Source organism: Salvelinus namaycush, chromosome 2 (assembly GCF_016432855.1).
Source record: "Salvelinus namaycush isolate Seneca chromosome 2, SaNama_1.0, whole genome shotgun sequence".
NCBI classification, from domain to species: domain Eukaryota; kingdom Metazoa; phylum Chordata; class Actinopteri; order Salmoniformes; family Salmonidae; genus Salvelinus; species Salvelinus namaycush.
In genome coordinates this window covers 58,174,510-58,191,093 of record NC_052308.1, presented here as the reverse complement: position 1 = coordinate 58,191,093, position 16,584 = coordinate 58,174,510, and the positions used below count along the sequence as shown (strand labels likewise).

The following is a 16,584-nucleotide window of genomic DNA, read 5'->3' as shown; positions in this document are numbered from 1 at the left end:
TTGTGTTTTAGGTTATTGTCCTGCTGAAAGGTAAATTCATGTCCCAGTGTCTGGTGTAAAGCAGACTGAACCAAGTTTTCCTCTAGGATTTTACCTGTGCTTAGCTTCATTCCATTTTTTATTTAACTTGAAAATCCCCAGTCCGTAATAATAACAAGCATACCCATAACATGATGCAGCCACCACTATGCTTAAAAATATGGAGAGTGGTACTCAGTCATGTGTTGTATTTGCCCCAAACATAATACTTTGTATTCAGAACAAAAAATGTATTGCTTTGCCACATTTTTTGCTGTATACTTTTTTTATTATGTACAGGCATCCTTTTCACTCTAGAAATTACAGTACTTTTACTCCGTAATACTAACATAATTGACAAACAGTTCACCCGATATGGATGACAATACCCTCAAATTAAAGCTGACAGTCTACACTTTAACCTCAGTCATTGTATCATTTCAAATCCAAAGTGCTGGAATACAGAACCAAAACATTTGTCACTGTCCAAATACTTTTGGATCTCACTATACAGTATATTCCAGCAAGCAAATAAAGACAGAATTCAGAATGTGAATGATTTTTTTCTTTATATAATTGCCACTTGGGCTGCAGAATTATTCAGAAATGCGAGTGTACAAAATTACAATAAAATATCGTCCTTCAGTCTCTTCTGTGGATCAACAAAAATACACCTCACCATAGGTTCATACAATGGCTACACTGAATAGCACAGGCACTTCCAGATTAATTTTTTACTCCTTCTGACTGATTGCCTGTATAGAAATACAAACCCTACAACAGACAACGACAATTTGACTAGTACACTCAATATGGCTACCAGTTCACCAATGGAACATTAATTTACTTGGGACTGTACATTCTAGTAATTCTATTTCTATGGCTTGAATACTGGCCTGTCCCGTTTCCTGTCTCACCGCCGTAGCCGCAGGAAGAAGGCGTGTCGGCACTCCTTGCTGTCCAGCGGGTAGTATTTGTCGTAAAAGTCCAAGATGTACTCCTCAGTCTTAAAGCCGAACTTCTGGTATAGGAGCATGGCAGGGTTACTGGCCGAGACGTGTAGAGTGACGTCTTTTCCCATGCAGGTCTGTGGGGGAAAAGAGAACCTTGCCTGAAAAGACATCTTCCCTTTTTTCAACCACTTAACCTGTGCGGTTGTAGATCGATCCAAACAATTTAAGTTCATTTTACGGTTATTTATTTATAGGTATTTCTAGCAGTCTTGAGCTAACTTGACTAAATCTAATGTAGCCGTAGGGTCAAGTTAGTTCTGGTCTAAAAAGCACTAAGCGCCAGTAGTGTACAAAACACCTTCCTAATATTGAGCTGCACCCCCTTTTGGCCTCAGAACAGCCTCAATTCGTTGGGGCATGGTCTCTTTGAGGTGTCAAAAGTGTTCCACGGGGATGCTGGCCCATGTTGACTCCAATGCTTCAATGTTGTGTCAAGTTGGCTGAATGTCCTTAAGGTGGTGGACCATCCTTGATACACATGGGAAACTGTTGAGCATGAAAAATCCAGCAGCGTTGCAGTTCTTGACACACTCAAACTGGTGCGCCTGGCACCTACGACTATACCCCGTTCAAAGGCACTTAAATCTTGCCCATTCACTCTCAATGGCACACATACACAATCCATGTCTCAAGGCTTAAAAATCCTCCTTTGACCTCCTTCCCTTCATCTACACTAATTGAAGTGGATTTAACAGGTGACATCCTTAAGGGATCATAGCATTCACCTGGTCAGTCTGTCATGGAAAGAGCAGGTGTTCCTAATGATTTGTTCACTTAGTGTATATTACAATGACATGTATATGATGGCAGTATGGCTCTATACAATGTGGCTTAGAGTCTCTATAAAAGCTGTGCTTCACCACTTTTTATGTAGACAATAGTATAGTGACCCTTTAATTGCTGCTTGCAACTGTAGTATTGTTGTTTTTAGTTATTATGATACCATACCTGAATGAGATGGTAGATCATGAATGTAGCGATTCCAGCCCTCCTCCACTCGGGATGCACCAGCAGGAAGGAGATGTAGGCCTCGTTGTACTTCACGTCCGGCACCATGAACCCAAAGCCGATCACCACCTTCTTATAAAGGACCACGACGCTGAAGTCTGGGTACTGGAGACACTCGGAGAGATCCACGCCTGATAAGAGAGCCAGAGAGAAAATCAGCCAGCAATCTAAAACTTTGAGGGGAATATTTTAAAGTAGAATAAATATGCACAATGTTGTATGCTTCCATGTGATTTATTTTACAAGGACAATATTTCCATCTGCATTCACACGAACATATTTAAAAGAATATTACACTTTCAACACTTTAAATCAATGTTTGTCAGACATTTTATAAGTAGTCTAATGTCAAGATGACTCCATGTCCCACAACATGGTTTGTGAAGATCCAGCAATATGCCTCAGCCCCAAATGAATGTCCCTTTTAAGTTCCCAGTCTGAAATAGGGCGGGGAGACGTGGCCAAAATATAATTTCAAGGTATTTTTCAAATTTTGGACAGTATTTTATGTTTTTGATTAATAAAAGTTATACATTTGCTTCATGAGTAGTGCGTGGCAACACATATTCTAAATTATTTCAATGGGTCTATCTCCATTCGGATTGTTTTATACTGTTCAATTCAAACAAAAATAATTTCCTGAAATAATTTCCTGCATTTCCTACCCTCATTTGAGATCCTTTCCACTCTGCCACGATATGGGCAAAAATAGTATGCCATATTTTTAACCAAATGTTGCAATTGCGATTTAGATCAAAACACTTGGGTGAACTTTTGGAATCATGTAAATATGTTTATTATAATTCTATAGTTACAATATAAATAATAGTGGGCACTTTGAATACAGTTGTTTGACATGACAACGAGTGAAAATGCCATTTACGAGTTATTGTGACATGGTAGGAAAAAAACAAAGTGATGTTCAGTGTTTCCTAGGGGACCCTATAATCTTTGGCTACATTAAATCTTTATTCATATAGCCAACATATTCATGCGTTGCCTATTCCTCTTTGATTTAAAGATAATGTTGCACAAACATGCAGATTTAAGCCTCCACCAGTACTGGTATCAGGCTGTATTAGCTACGTTTGCTCTGACTCAATACTTTTATTAGCTAGTTAGCTAGCGATTAGCATTAGTTGCTAACACGATTTAGCTTAACTTGCTAAGAAAATACAAACTAGCTGTTTGCAGATTGTAGAAACACAAACTAATATTGTAATTATAGAACACTTGTGGATTTATATTAAGATCAAAGTGGAAACATCGTTGTCATCAACATGTTGCATGTGCTGCATTGACCATGCAGACTGAACGAAAGTGTCTCGTGGTCAAGCAACAACAAATGCGCTCCTTGAATGACAGGGGTTGGGACTAGGTCTGTGTGGAAAGCAGCATGGAGAGAGAGAGAGAGGGATGACTCAAGTAGCGGAGTAAACTATAAAAATGGACGTTACACACGGCGTATCACATTTAACAAACCAAACATTCAAATACCGTTATACAAGGTAAAGTAAAAATCCAAACCGGTATGCGCATAAATACCGGTATCTAGTAAAATATGGTATAATGCCCAGCCCTAGTCTGAAATGTAAAAATTATCAAGTAAAATAAAAAATAAAAATCCAAACATGATAGCATGGCCCTGTTCAGTCTCCTACCTGGCCAGAAGATGTCGTGGCACATGGAGTTAACGGAGGGGATGTGGTTGGGCCGGACGTAACAGTAGTCGATGGGGGCCTCTGGATCTGGGTCCCAGAGGGGGTCCTTCCTGTGGGGGTAGGCACGGATCTCCGCCAACATCTTCAGCTTCATAGGCTTGTTCTCGTAGTCCCTCCTGGTGATGGATTCATTAGTGCACACCGTAGCAAAACGTTTTGCAATGGAAAACATTCCGCAACAAAAACAAGTTTCTTATTGGAGAAGTTCAAATTGTCACTCTCCGTTTCAGTCCATTTTTTTTCTCGATTTGGTGTCTAGTGAATATGACCCAGGAGATTGGATAGAAAACAAATGCCATGAATAGAGGCAACATGATCTTTTTATTTGTGTGTCAGAGAGGAATGACTATTCTTCACAATGCATTTCAATCTGAACGTAATAAAGATATTGGGCACATTCAGGGGCACGTTCAGGAGGGCTACATACTGCACGTAACAGAGAAAAACCGCATGAATAGAGCCACAATAATATTGGTTCCTTCCATGCTGTGATTGTTATACCTCACCTTGAGTAGCAGGGTTTAATTACAGGTTAATGTCATAGGTCAGGTGGTCACAAATGTCTCTTATCATATTAGGGGTATAAGGCTGCATGTGGTGTGCCTCATGAAGGAGGTAAGGGCGTGTGGCATACCTTATGAAGGGTTTGAGAGTGCGGGAGGTGTACGGGCTCTTGATGCCCTGGTCTATGCTGGCGTCCAAGCCCATGATCCGGTGCCAGAAGGACACTGTGGGCTGGTGGTACCCTCTTCTGCTGGACACCGTTGTCTAAAAGGGATCAAATGCATTCCATAGACGTGTGATCGAAGCAAAAGATGTATCACGCATGTGATGTAATGTGTTTGGAAATATTCCAATCATTCCTCTCATTCTCGTTATTCTAGTTCGTGACCGCTCATAACAAATCAGAATTTAATCGCAATAATAAATGCCACAAAGCAGACTTTTTATCGAAAGCGACCAAGAGTACAGAGAGTGCATACATTTGTGTGTGTGATCTGTGAACGGATTTGCCATCTGTGCTTGTGGTAGTGAAGGTGTACCTGGAAGCGGTCAAGGATTCGGAGATCCTGGCTGGTGGTGCGGTACTTCCCCGTGCCGGAGCCCCCGTAGTGGCCCTGTCCCCCCTCCTGGGCCCCGTACACCCCTCCCACCAGACTGAGGGTGGCGCTGACCGCCTGATCGATGTCCAACAGGGGGAGCCCTCTCTGGCGTTTGGCCTGCCTCACCAGTAGCTTCCTGTGCAGCCGCTTGGCCTGCGCAGTCACTGCCAGCGCCTGCGGACAGGCCTCCAGGCGCCGCAGCAGCACGCGCTCTTCATAAAGGCTGAGGGGGGCAAACCGGGGCTCTGAGGGAGGCAAACCCTCCCCCTTCTCTGTTAGGACTCCCCTCCTCCTCTCCCCGCCACCCCATGCCCCCCTGGCCACGTTGGATTGGCCTTTGCCATGCCCCCTTCTCTCGTCGTCTTCATCGTCCCGGTCACGGCCCTCCTCTTCATCACTCTCTGCTTCCTGCTTGATGTGCGCTCCTGGTCGCAGCTTCTTGCGAACGACAAGGGCGCCAGTGCCCAGGGACATGCTGGGTGAGGGGATGTACTCAATGCCGGGATCGATGAAGCCTTCGCCGTCTAGCTCCTCGTCATCTGGAGTTTCAAATCAGAAATGGGAAATATTAACAATACATTCTGTGAGATTTCCAGCCATTCACTGATCATTTCAACTAATTTAGTTTGAGGAATATGATTTCTGAAACGTTGTTCTCACAGAAAGTAATTTATTCCTATAGCACTACAGACAGATACTGTATATCCTAGAAATAAATTGATATTGGCATGAAATGCACCTTGGAATATTGCTCCATTGTTGACGTTTTTTTGTTGGTTGGCACACCCACGAATCTTACATTGTGGTATTAAATGCTATCTGACACCATTTCTCATCTTGCCCCTGTGGGACAAATTTGGACTGCTTACCACTAAAACAGTAACTGTATTTTGAATGGTTCCTTTCATTTTCTATCTAGACTAAAAATTCCAAGATCAAGGGGACCCCGACTTCTTACCGTGAAAGAGCGCCATTGGTGGCATGACGTCAGGGATGAGGTCAGCCTCCGACAGCAGGCTGGGCGTGGCTGAGTGGGAGGCGGGGGTGCCGGGTGCAGAGAAGTCTGGAGAGGGCGACGGCGAGGGGCTGGTGAGTGGTGTTCGGTCCGAGGAGCTCATTGAGGAGAAGTCCACCACCTCGCCTTTCTCCAGGACAAAGTCAGGTCGCCTCCCACCGCCACGGCCGCTGAACTTGACAGGCGTGGAGGAGGTGCTGCGATCCATGTACCCCGCCGCCTCCTTCTGCGCCCGCCGGATGTCCTTGGCCTCGTGGGTGCGTGAGCGCTTTTCTTTCAGCTGCATGGCACTCTCCACCGGATTACGGCCCGCACGCTTCCGTAAGCCCTCCACCGTGATGATGGGCTCCAGGGTTGGCTTGGAGGCGGCTGAGAAAGTAACAAACGCCAGCTAAGCAAAAATGGTTAAACAAAAAGGGCTCTAAATGCTCAATCAAAAACACATGCATGTACAGTCGCCTGGAGGGGTGAATTTATTTGGACTCCACTTCAACAGTAGCTGGTTACCCCTCAAAAACATGTAATTGATTCGCACAACAGACTTTGCACAATTCTGCAAACTGCTTAGGGTTAACTACCTCTAACAATAATTTAACATTTGTAATATCTCTGTCATTTTTAAAGTCATGTCCCCCCTTGACTTTTCTTAAATAAGTCTATTTAACACACAAAATAATCCTTTGGTTGTGTCTGAAAATGTGAAAACTTAATGTTATTTATGAGTGTTCCGCAGTTCACCTTTAGACTTTAGGTAGGCCACCGAGGACTTGTCCCCATCTGGGCGCAGGGTGGGTGGACGGTTCTGCACCAGCTTCCACCAGCCTGGCTCGCCAAACTCCTGGGCCCCTGAGCGGAAGAACGTGGGGCTCCCCACCGACAAACAGCCCGCCACCGTGCTCCACCACGTGGAAGTCTTCTTCCTGCAGGTGAAGGTGATGCATCAAAAACTCTATCCATTTACAAAACACTAGACTTGTAAAGAATAACTCAAACATAGCTCTTCTTTCCACAAAAGTTGGGTAAAGTTCCAAATATGTCCACTCTTGATATTCTGATAATTGACTGAACAATTCAGGTTTTCTGTTGACATTTTTAGGGTTGTATGCAAACTGTTATCAAAACCTTACCAACTGACAACCAAATTAAGGTTGTTTTCTTTCTAACCTGGTGCCCAGTAGGAAGGTCCAGTGTCTCCCAATAAAGGCACAGATGTCCTCCTTCCATCTAAAGTAGCCTTGACGCCCCGTGCCCTCCAACGAAAGGTTGTACATGGCCAACATAACAACCTGAAATAAAACAGAAAACACACTGAACTGCAGTGAAAACCAGGAAAATAATATATGACATTCGTTCAGTACTCATTTCAGAGGGCTGTTGCCCAGAACAAATATAATCAATGAAAAAGTCTACAGCAATATACAATATATAGTACTCTGCAATTTTATACTTGGTCATACTTTAGATAAGGATCTTGACCCATATATTTAGCCCCATATGTTTGTATTAAGGTGTTCCTCATTTGACCCTGTTCATGTTATTATCTTACGTAAGCTGCACTGCAAATCAGTTCTTTATTGTAAACTGCCAAAGTGCTTCATTGTGGCACATGTACCTGTTGCCAGGTGAGTCTCATCCTCTCAAAGGTCTCCTTGACATCTTCTGTACAGTCATAGCAGGTGAACTTGAAGAAGTTGTCTCCTTTCAGGTAGCTGGGTTGCTCTCCGTGCAGCTGTGCTGAATGGTGCGGAGGAGAATAAAAAGACTGCTAAGAGACAAGGCATTCTGTTCATTTCATTCTCATTCTTTATTTGAAAAGCATGTACGGTGCAACAGGACACGACATGACATCCAAATACGGAACAGCAGCCCTTTATAATATCTATGGATGAACAGATAAGGCCAACCCCACTGAGGGGAAAGAGGAAATAACAGCGTAAAATATACTCTGTCCAAATTGTAGTGACAAATTTGCAAGTGTTAAGTGATATTGAGAAAGAACGATGCCCCGTCGCAGGGAGAGGTCGCTCCCCCCCCCCAGGGGCTGCCTGGCCCTCCTCTCACCGATGGGGATCCACTTGTGGCACTTGTCACAGTAGAAGGCCATGTCCTCGTTCCAGCCACCCTCGGCATCCTCCCCCAGATCGCTGTTGAGCGAGTCACCGCTCTGGTCGTGCGAGAGGTCCACCGAGGCCTGGTCTTCCGACTCCACGATGAGCAGCGTCTCACCCTCCACCTCACCCTCCTCCAGCCCCTCCGAGGCAGAGGTGCACATGGCCTCATCTTCCACTTGGCCCCTCTGCTCACCACCGCTTTCCATCATAACCAGGTGGAGTCAGACAGTCTACTCCTGGGTAGATAGAGTGAAGAGTTTTAGTTTTACCAGCCACAATTGGGTAAGGACATTTTCAAATAAAAGCAGTATGATTCAGGGATTCCTTATTCTATGAGAGAAATCATAACGTTGCCTACTACCTAACTAAACACTATGTATAGCCTACCTTTAGGGAACGAACTGCATGCCACGCATTGCCCTATATGTTTTTCAAAACCAGTGACAATCAATAGCTATCCAGAAGGGTGGCAATGGCTTCTGCAGTGTCAGCTAGTTTACATTTCCTCCAAACCCGTAATTGATAAATCATTGGCCAGAGAATCTACAAAGATGTCTATTGTAAAAGGCAATTTGGATAAAGACAGCCCAGCCCAGTTCGAAAACAAACTATGGTGTACTACATTGCTTTATCAATATTTCAACACGTACATTAACCATACTACACTACACGTGGCTACATAACAATTGTGAAGGCTGTCAAAGAAGTTGTTATGCCTGGGGTTGATCGGAGCCCTGCTGCCCAGATTCTCTCCTATCGCGCTCTGCCTTGAGCTCCTTGGTCAGACTTCTTTGTTGCTCGAGCACTCGCAGGTTCTCTCTCTTCCTCTCCAAACGTTCAATGTCTCTAAGTACTCCCGCATGAAGTCTCTGATGAAGAACAAACAAAAAAAACACTGTAAAAGCTGTCAAATTATGGCTAGAGGTGTTGTTTACCTCATGGTCCCAGTTTTGCTTGAGATGCACTCCTGCAACGGTGCTCACCGTAAGTATCACAGAAACGCCCAGTACAACTTTAGAGGTTGTAGACATAGCTAGCTATCTAGTATTGCATGTAGCCATCTACCGTTAGCTGTCTGCTAGCAGAAAAGTATGAAAATGCTAACTCTAGTTAGCTAACATTAGCTAAAGGTAATGTTTCTGCTTACAACTTTCTCAATGTAGCTAGCTAATTTGCAACGGACTTTTGAATGGGCCACATTGTACCCTACTATGACTTCTTGCTAGTTAACGTTATCTAGGAATTGGAGTGTACAGTAATTGAGCTGGTCCGTAGGCTAGCTAGTAGTTAGCTAGCTAACGTTAATTGTTTACCTCTTGGTCCCAGTTTTGCTTGAGATGCACTCCGGCAACGGTGCTCACCGTAAGTATCACAGACACGCCCAGTACAACTTTAGAGGTTGTAGACATAGCTAGCTATCTAGTATTGCATGTAGTTTGGAGACAAAGGGAATTGCTAAACTAGGAGTTGGATAACGTTAGCACAGGACATCTCAGTTATGCGTCGAGGTCGACGAGTTTAGGCTGTAGAGTGGAGTACCGAATCTGGAGAAAGTCGAACACATCGATTTAATAGACTTTCTAAACATTTATGCAATTAATAATTAGCAAATATTCTGGACATAAAACACGCATTAAGTCATGCAAAATATCATACAAAATGTGTTGTCTTCAATATAAGTTGCATAAGTGGCTAAATGTGATCCACACTGGCTTTGAGTAAGGCCAGTGTGTCTATATTACGCGGATGACTCTATACACGTCAGCCACTACAGTGACTGAAATTACTGCAACACTTACCAAAAAGTTGCAGTTAGTTTCGGGAATGGGTCGCAAGGAATAAATTAGTCCTAAATATTTCCAAAACTAAAAACATTGTATTTGGGACAAGTCGTAATGAATAATGTGGAAGTTGAGGTGACTAAACTGCGTGGAGTAACCATGGATTGTATACTGTCTTAGTCAAAACATATTGATACAACAGTAGCTGAGATGGGGAGAAGTCTGTCCATAATAAAGCACTGCTCTGCCTTCTTAACAACACTATCAACAAGGTAGGTCCTACAGGCCCTGGTTTTGTCGCACCTGGGCCCTGTTTCAGAAAGCATGTTTTACAAACTCTGAGTTTAAACCTGAACTCTGAGCTGTCAAACTCTGAGTTTTCGGTTTGAGACAGCGGATATCAATTAGTTCAATCAACTCTGAGTTAAATTAACCCTGAGTAAAGCATGTGCATGAGGAGATAAAAAGCCCTCATCAATGGAACGCAGATAACATGATTCATCATCACAACAGGAGAAAAAATGTCTCGAACCTCCTACTTCTCCCTAGTGGAGTTATAAATATTAATGAATGCATATGCAGATTATGAATATATATTTAAGAAAAAAAGCAATACAGTAGCAGCAGCAAAAGAACGTGAGCTGGCGTGGCAGAAAATTGCTGACCGAGTCAATGCGTGAGTATTAATTGAAGAAAAAAAAAATGTATCTCGAGTGTCCCACTTTTCAAATTTTTATATAGTGTGTGTGTGTGTGTGTGTGTGTTTAATATTTATGCAGGTGCAACCCAACAGGCATCAACTGAAGATGACATCTAAAAATATACTTCAAACAGGTAAGGTATAATTTCATTACAAGCAATTGTGATGTTTAGCCTACCCTACCGAATTATACAGCATCCAGTGGCTACATTCAACATGTGATATATTTAAGTAGTTAGTGAAATTTTCTAAGCAAAAAAAAGTTACATTTTGCAGCCATCCCAACACTGCCACTATTTTAATATTGTCTATTTGAAAATAACGCCTAAATTCCTTCATACATACAAGTCTCCAAATGTTGTGCTTACTGGACATTATAGCCAATAGAAAAAAGGCTGAGGGCTGAAAAAAGGTGGGGTCCACCACCACTCCGAAGCTAAAGAGATGGCCCTCAGTCAAAACAGTGGGTGACCTATTGCTAAAGGCATCTCTGGAGGAACCTCATCTGACCCAACCACCCCCCAGGACACAAGGGCCTACATAACATAACATAGCGGTCCTGCCGCTGGGTTGTTGCTCTCCTACGGCCTCCTCCACATCTCCTGATGTACTGGCCTGTCTCCTGGTAGCGCCTCCATGCTCTGGACACTACGCTGACAGACACAGCAAACCTTCTTGCCACAGCTCGCATTGATGTGCCATCCTGGATGAGCTGCACTACCTGAGCCACTTGTGTGGGTTGTAGACTCCGTCTCATGCTACCACTAGAGTGAGAGCACCGCCAGCATTCAAAAGTGACCAAAACATCAGCCAGGAAGCATAGGAACTGAGAAGTGGTCTGTGGTCACCACCTGCAGAATCACTCCTTTATTGGGGGTGTCTTGCTAATTGCCTATAATTTCCATCTTTTGTCTATTCCATTTGCACAACAGCATGTGAAATTTATTGTCAATCAGTGTTGCTTCCTAAGTGGACAGTTTGATTTCACAGAAGTGTGATTGACTTGGAGTTACATTGTGTTGTTTAAGTGTTCCCTTTATTTTTTTGAGCAGTGTATATAAACTCACCATGGGCAAATCTAGCGCTCAGTGTACACTCACAGAAAATGTGCGAGTCATGCACAGACCCAGGTCACTTTGCTTCCACATTGCTGATGATGTGGGCTGCATCACATATGATCTTCACAGTGCAGAACAGTAATTAGCTGCAGTAGCTGTATTGTGAAGTATCTTTCATTTGGAATGCTAAAGGCTAGTATTTAGGCCTACCTGCACATTAATGCTGTGGAAAGACTTCTTATTCGCATAATCTCCTTCATTTACTGAAGGAGCTGTGATAGGAATATGAGTGCCATCTATGCAGTCAATCACACATGGAAGTCCTAAAAAATATAAAATTAACTGATTAGTGCTTCATACTAAATAAATAATTGAGTAGACTGACACCTGCAATTCTGTGGAATTCTTTGAGTCTTGTGGGTCTGTGACTTGGGAACACCACAAAAGTGTACAGTAAACGTTTCAGTGCAATTCACATTTCTGACAGCCCGACAGACGGTTGCCTTGGAAATATGCTCAGCGTCACCGATGTTATATAGAAAACTCGTTGGCAAAAAAATCCGAAGTGCAACACAAAGAATTTGTTCCGAACTGAGAGCATGTCCACGATGTGTCATATGAACGATATGAGGGCTGAGAATATTGTTCAGATGAATGATCAATTGTGCAGAAAAACGGAAACGCTCAAATAGATAATCATCGGGGAATGATAAAACATCCAAGCTGGGTCTGATCACCCTTTCCCGACTGCGATTTCTGCGGTGTATTTGTGCTTAAATATCAACTGGCTCTTCAAGAAAAAGACACACCCTTACACCTTCAGTCTGCAGGCTTCAGCTAAAGAGGAGAAACTCAGGGTTAGTTGAAGAAAACCTGCCAGCGAGCAGATTAGCTTCACGGAGTATGTTGCCATAGTAACTGACTCAGAGTTAAGCTGAACTGGCTTTGTGAAACCGAAAACCCAGAGTTTCCTTCAACTCTGAGTCAACTAACTCTGAGTATACACTCATCCCGCTTTCTGAAACAGGGCCCAGATCAGAGCGCACAAGCCCCGCGTGTGCACATTTGTTGATATTCTTTGCTAGTTAACGAGTTATTAGCCCAGTTATAGATAAGTATAGGTCAGCAATGGGGAGTTACTGCTTCCTACAAAATGTGTAGGCTACATTTCAAGCTGTCTTTGAAAAGCCAGTCAGGTAAAACGCTCATGTCTTAATTAAAGGAGCAGTGTTGTATTTTGAAACAGGCTTGAATATGCAAATAAGCCAATAGGCAGAGGGGTAGCCTACTGTACATTGGTTAATTCTCTGTATGGTAATAATATATATATTTTTTTTTGTAAAGGGGTTTCTTACATCATACAACACAATACAATTTACAGTCACCTATTTGGCCCATGGTGTCACAGACCAAGGAAACATCATTAATTAAAGCCCTTCATAATGTAAAAACTTTTATAAAAGCTATTTCCATGTAAAAATGTTATGTGATTTGCTCCATTGGTTTTGTTGGTAGGCCTACATTATGCTCAAATAACCACAATAGCCTATTGGCTACTGTCTAAAACTGTGTTCACTGTAAACGTGTGCCGAAAGAAGCACAAAGTTCTCACAATGGTCAAGTTTCCGCTCACAAGACCTCAAATTTGGCTCTTGCCTATCACTGCCCCTATCCCATGAGCTTCTAGTGGTATATGTAACCACAGGAGCTCCCCTTTCTGCACATTATGTAACATTACATAATAATGTACATAAAACGCAGCAGTGGCAACTCACTTTCGGGGAAAAGTTGAAGAATGTACAGCACCTCCCCTATCTAACAATGTTCATTCATGCACTCAGCCGTCCAGAATATCCAATACTGCTCTGACTGAATTTTGAAAGGATAGGTCTGAGATGCAATTTTTGTTTACCTCATTTTACCTATAATTCAGTTTTCTGCTTGAATGTGTCTGTAATGTATCCCACATACCCCTCCCTCCCCTCAATGTGTCTTGAGCTAAAACCCCAAGTGGATGTTTCAGCACAGTGCACAATGTTCCAAATCACACTACTACAGGAACTCAGCATTTTCCTGAAAGAGTATACTTTTTGCTTGCAAAGACTGATGTTGCAGCATCTAATAATTATTTATCAGAAATGGATGTTTTATTATTATTATTTTTTGCTTCAGGATGACTTTGGTAAATATTGTTTTTGGTATTTTGGATGTAGCCCAATTGATAGATGGAATCACTGAATCACACTGAGTGTACTACTTAAGTTCATAACAAATAAGAAAGCTTCTCATTGCTAAAGTGCTTCATTCAGAAACTAAATGAACCGTTCTCTCTGCTATTGTTGCATTTGTTGGTAAAAGATTAAGTTTGATCTAATATTCAAAAAGGATTGCGAAGCAGTCACTAAGTAGACAGTTTACTAAGATGACACCAGACCTTAAACTTTCTCTTGTCTTGACAAGCCTTTGGCATGTTAGGGCAATTTATGTACCAGAGGTTTGCTCACCTTTGCTTTTGTGTGTTGGTGGGGGTAACTTTTCCCTTGCGTTATCCACGCCTGTGACATCTAAAGCAAATAGTCAGACTTCCCAAATATATTTGACCGCCCCCAACTATATTTCTCTTCTATTTAACTTCCTAAAAGTGCAATTACCAGATGTCACATTTCCCATGAGCCTCAGGGATTTGGGTCATGTTTATGAGGGCATGCAATGGAATGCTCTTTAAAACATTTTGCAACAGAAAATGAGCGTTTCCGTTTTCTTCCATTTGGTGCATAATGAACATGACCCAGGTCTGCATGCAGTGTACTGTATACAGAGCCAAAATCCTGCCTCATATTTGGGATCTGGCTGACGTTTCACCGGTTTATCAACAGTATTTGGTCATTGTGTTCTTGGCACATGTTTGCACTATGCAAACTTCTGCTCTTTTGGCAGGATATCACTTAGGAGTGGGCGAACTTGATTACAAATAAACCTACTCCAAATTTCCACTGTTGCAAATGTTTTTTAAATAATGACACTACAAAATAGGCCTACTTCTTTTCTCATGATTCCATTCAATACTAACCCGCAATATATAAATTTCTATGTGATTTTTTTTTGTTGGTATGTGGTTCTTTTGGCATCCATCTGCACCCACCAAAAATTATAGAAACTAGTAGGAGTCTCCAATATGTTTTTCAAGCAAACATTTAATGTCCCATGGTGTATGTAGCCTCTGGGCAAATAAAAAAAAAGTCCTTTGTCCTCCTCAGAAATGTGAAATAGAAATGATCTTCCCAATGATCTGTTTTCCCATGTTCTATTAGAGAAATGTGTTGGGTCTATTCCTGAGTATGTGAGGTCTACGTGCCGAATCAGTTCATAATTATTGCATAAACATTTCAATTAACTGCAGACCACACTTGTTCAGGACACAACTGTTTTTCTTAAGTTTTTCCCTGGATGTTTACTGTAAAACAACTTTTGAAAACCTTTAGATGACCCACAGTCCCCCATACAGTGTATTTCTCACTCTGCCTCTCATTCAGGTTCATTTTAACAACAATGAAAATCTACCTCTTTATCAGTGTAAATACAGATTCTCTTCTAAAGTGGAATGACAGTCTGAGGTGCAAAGGTTTACCAGTTCTGCAGGGAGGATAAGAGAGAGAGCGCAAAAGAGGGAGGAGAAAAAGGTCCCACAAACATGTTTGTTTTTTCACCCCCCTGAACATCACATATACCCCAGTAGGGCACTGGCACGTCATCCACACTATGGCCCCGGGGAGGCCCAGGGAGGGAGCTAGGCTGTGTCAATGTACTCAGCACAAGGGTAGGTCTGTATGCCAGGCCTGTTCCATGTATAGTAATGGCCTCTTTACACTACTATGACGACACAAACTAGGTCCAGGAGAGATACTTGTGTAGTGTAAAGAGACAGATCTAGATTGTGAACAGAAAAGTTGCAAATCTGATGTTGAAGAGAGATAGATCTCACTAGACATGTTTTACTAAAGTACATTTAACTATTTAAAAACTTTAACTTCTTACACACAACATGACCAAAAGTATGTCGACACCTGCTTGTCAAACATCTCGTTCCAAAATCATGGGCATTAATATTAAGTTGGTCCTCCCTTTGCTGCTATAATAGCCTCCACTCTTCTGGGAAGGCTTTCCACTAAATGTTGGAACATTGCTGCGGGGACTTGCTTCCATTCAGTTACAAGAGCTCTAGTGAGGTCGGGCACTGATGTTCGGCGATAAGGCCTGGCTCGCAGTTGGTGTTCCAATTCATCCCAAAGGTGTACGATGGGGTTGAGGTCGGGGCTCTGTGCAGGCCAATCAAGTTCTTCCACACCGATCTCGACAAACCATTTCTTTGTGGATCTCGCTTTGTGCATGGGGGCATTGTCATGCTGAAACAGGAAAGGGCCTTCCCCAAACTGTTGCCACAAAGTTGGAAGCACAGAATCGTCTAGAGTGTCATTGTATGCTGTAGCATCCCTTTGTTAGAACTAAGGGGCCTAGCCCGAGCCATGAAAAACAGCCCCAGACCATTATTCCTCCTCCACCAAACTTTACAGTTGGCACTATGCATTGGGGCAGGTAGCGTTCTCCTGGCATCCGTCAAACCCAGATTCGTACGTTGGACTGCCAGATGGTGAAGTGTGATTCATCCCTCCAGAGACGTGTTTCCACTGCTCCAGAGTCAAACGGCAGGTAGCCTAATGGTTAGAGCGTTGGGCCAGTAACCAAAAGGTTGCTGGATCGAATCCCTGAGCTGACAAGGTAAATATCTGTCGTTCTGCCCCTGAGCAAGGCAGTTAACCCACTGTTCCCCGGGCGCCGAAGACGTGGATCAGTCTCAAAGTGGTTGGCCACACAAGCTCACAGAACGGGACCGCTAAACTGCCTCTGGAAGCAACGTCAGCAGAAGAACTGTTCATCGGGAGCTTTGTGAAATGGATTTCCATGGCCGAGCAGCCGGACACAAGCCTAAGATCACCATAAGCAAGTGGTTTAAAGCTCGCTGCCATTGGGAAAGGGGGATACCTAGTCAGATGTACAA

General features: G+C 42.9%; 2 protein-coding genes across 3 annotated transcripts; both read right to left on the bottom strand.

The window, feature by feature from the left end:
* Positions 1–568: 568 nt before the first annotated feature.
* LOC120064945 (cysteine-rich protein 2-binding protein-like) lies at positions 569–8,741 on the bottom strand. Its single transcript, XM_039015554.1, has 11 exons — positions 8,640–8,741; positions 7,940–8,225; positions 7,491–7,612; positions 7,043–7,164; positions 6,617–6,798; positions 5,822–6,247; positions 4,804–5,402; positions 4,395–4,528; positions 3,701–3,876; positions 1,980–2,170; positions 569–1,105 (listed from the first exon to the last, which is right to left on the bottom strand). The coding sequence occupies exons 2-11, from the start codon at positions 8,196–8,198 to the stop codon at positions 932–934; spliced, it is 2,385 nt and encodes a 794-aa protein (XP_038871482.1). The 5' UTR covers positions 8,199–8,225; positions 8,640–8,741; the 3' UTR covers positions 569–931.
* LOC120064954 (protein PET117 homolog, mitochondrial) lies at positions 8,116–9,531 on the bottom strand. Of its 2 annotated transcripts, none has more exons than XM_039015565.1 (3): positions 9,303–9,529; positions 8,706–8,858; positions 8,116–8,225 (listed from the first exon to the last, which is right to left on the bottom strand). In XM_039015565.1, the coding sequence occupies exons 1-3, from the start codon at positions 9,396–9,398 to the stop codon at positions 8,220–8,222; spliced, it is 255 nt and encodes an 84-aa protein (XP_038871493.1). In that variant the 5' UTR covers positions 9,399–9,529; the 3' UTR covers positions 8,116–8,219. The 2 variants fall into 2 exon arrangements, 1 of the variants encoding a protein (XP_038871493.1); XR_005478630.1 differs by having other exon boundaries at positions 8,126–8,225; positions 8,640–8,858; positions 9,303–9,531.
* Positions 9,532–16,584: the final 7,053 nt, after the last annotated feature.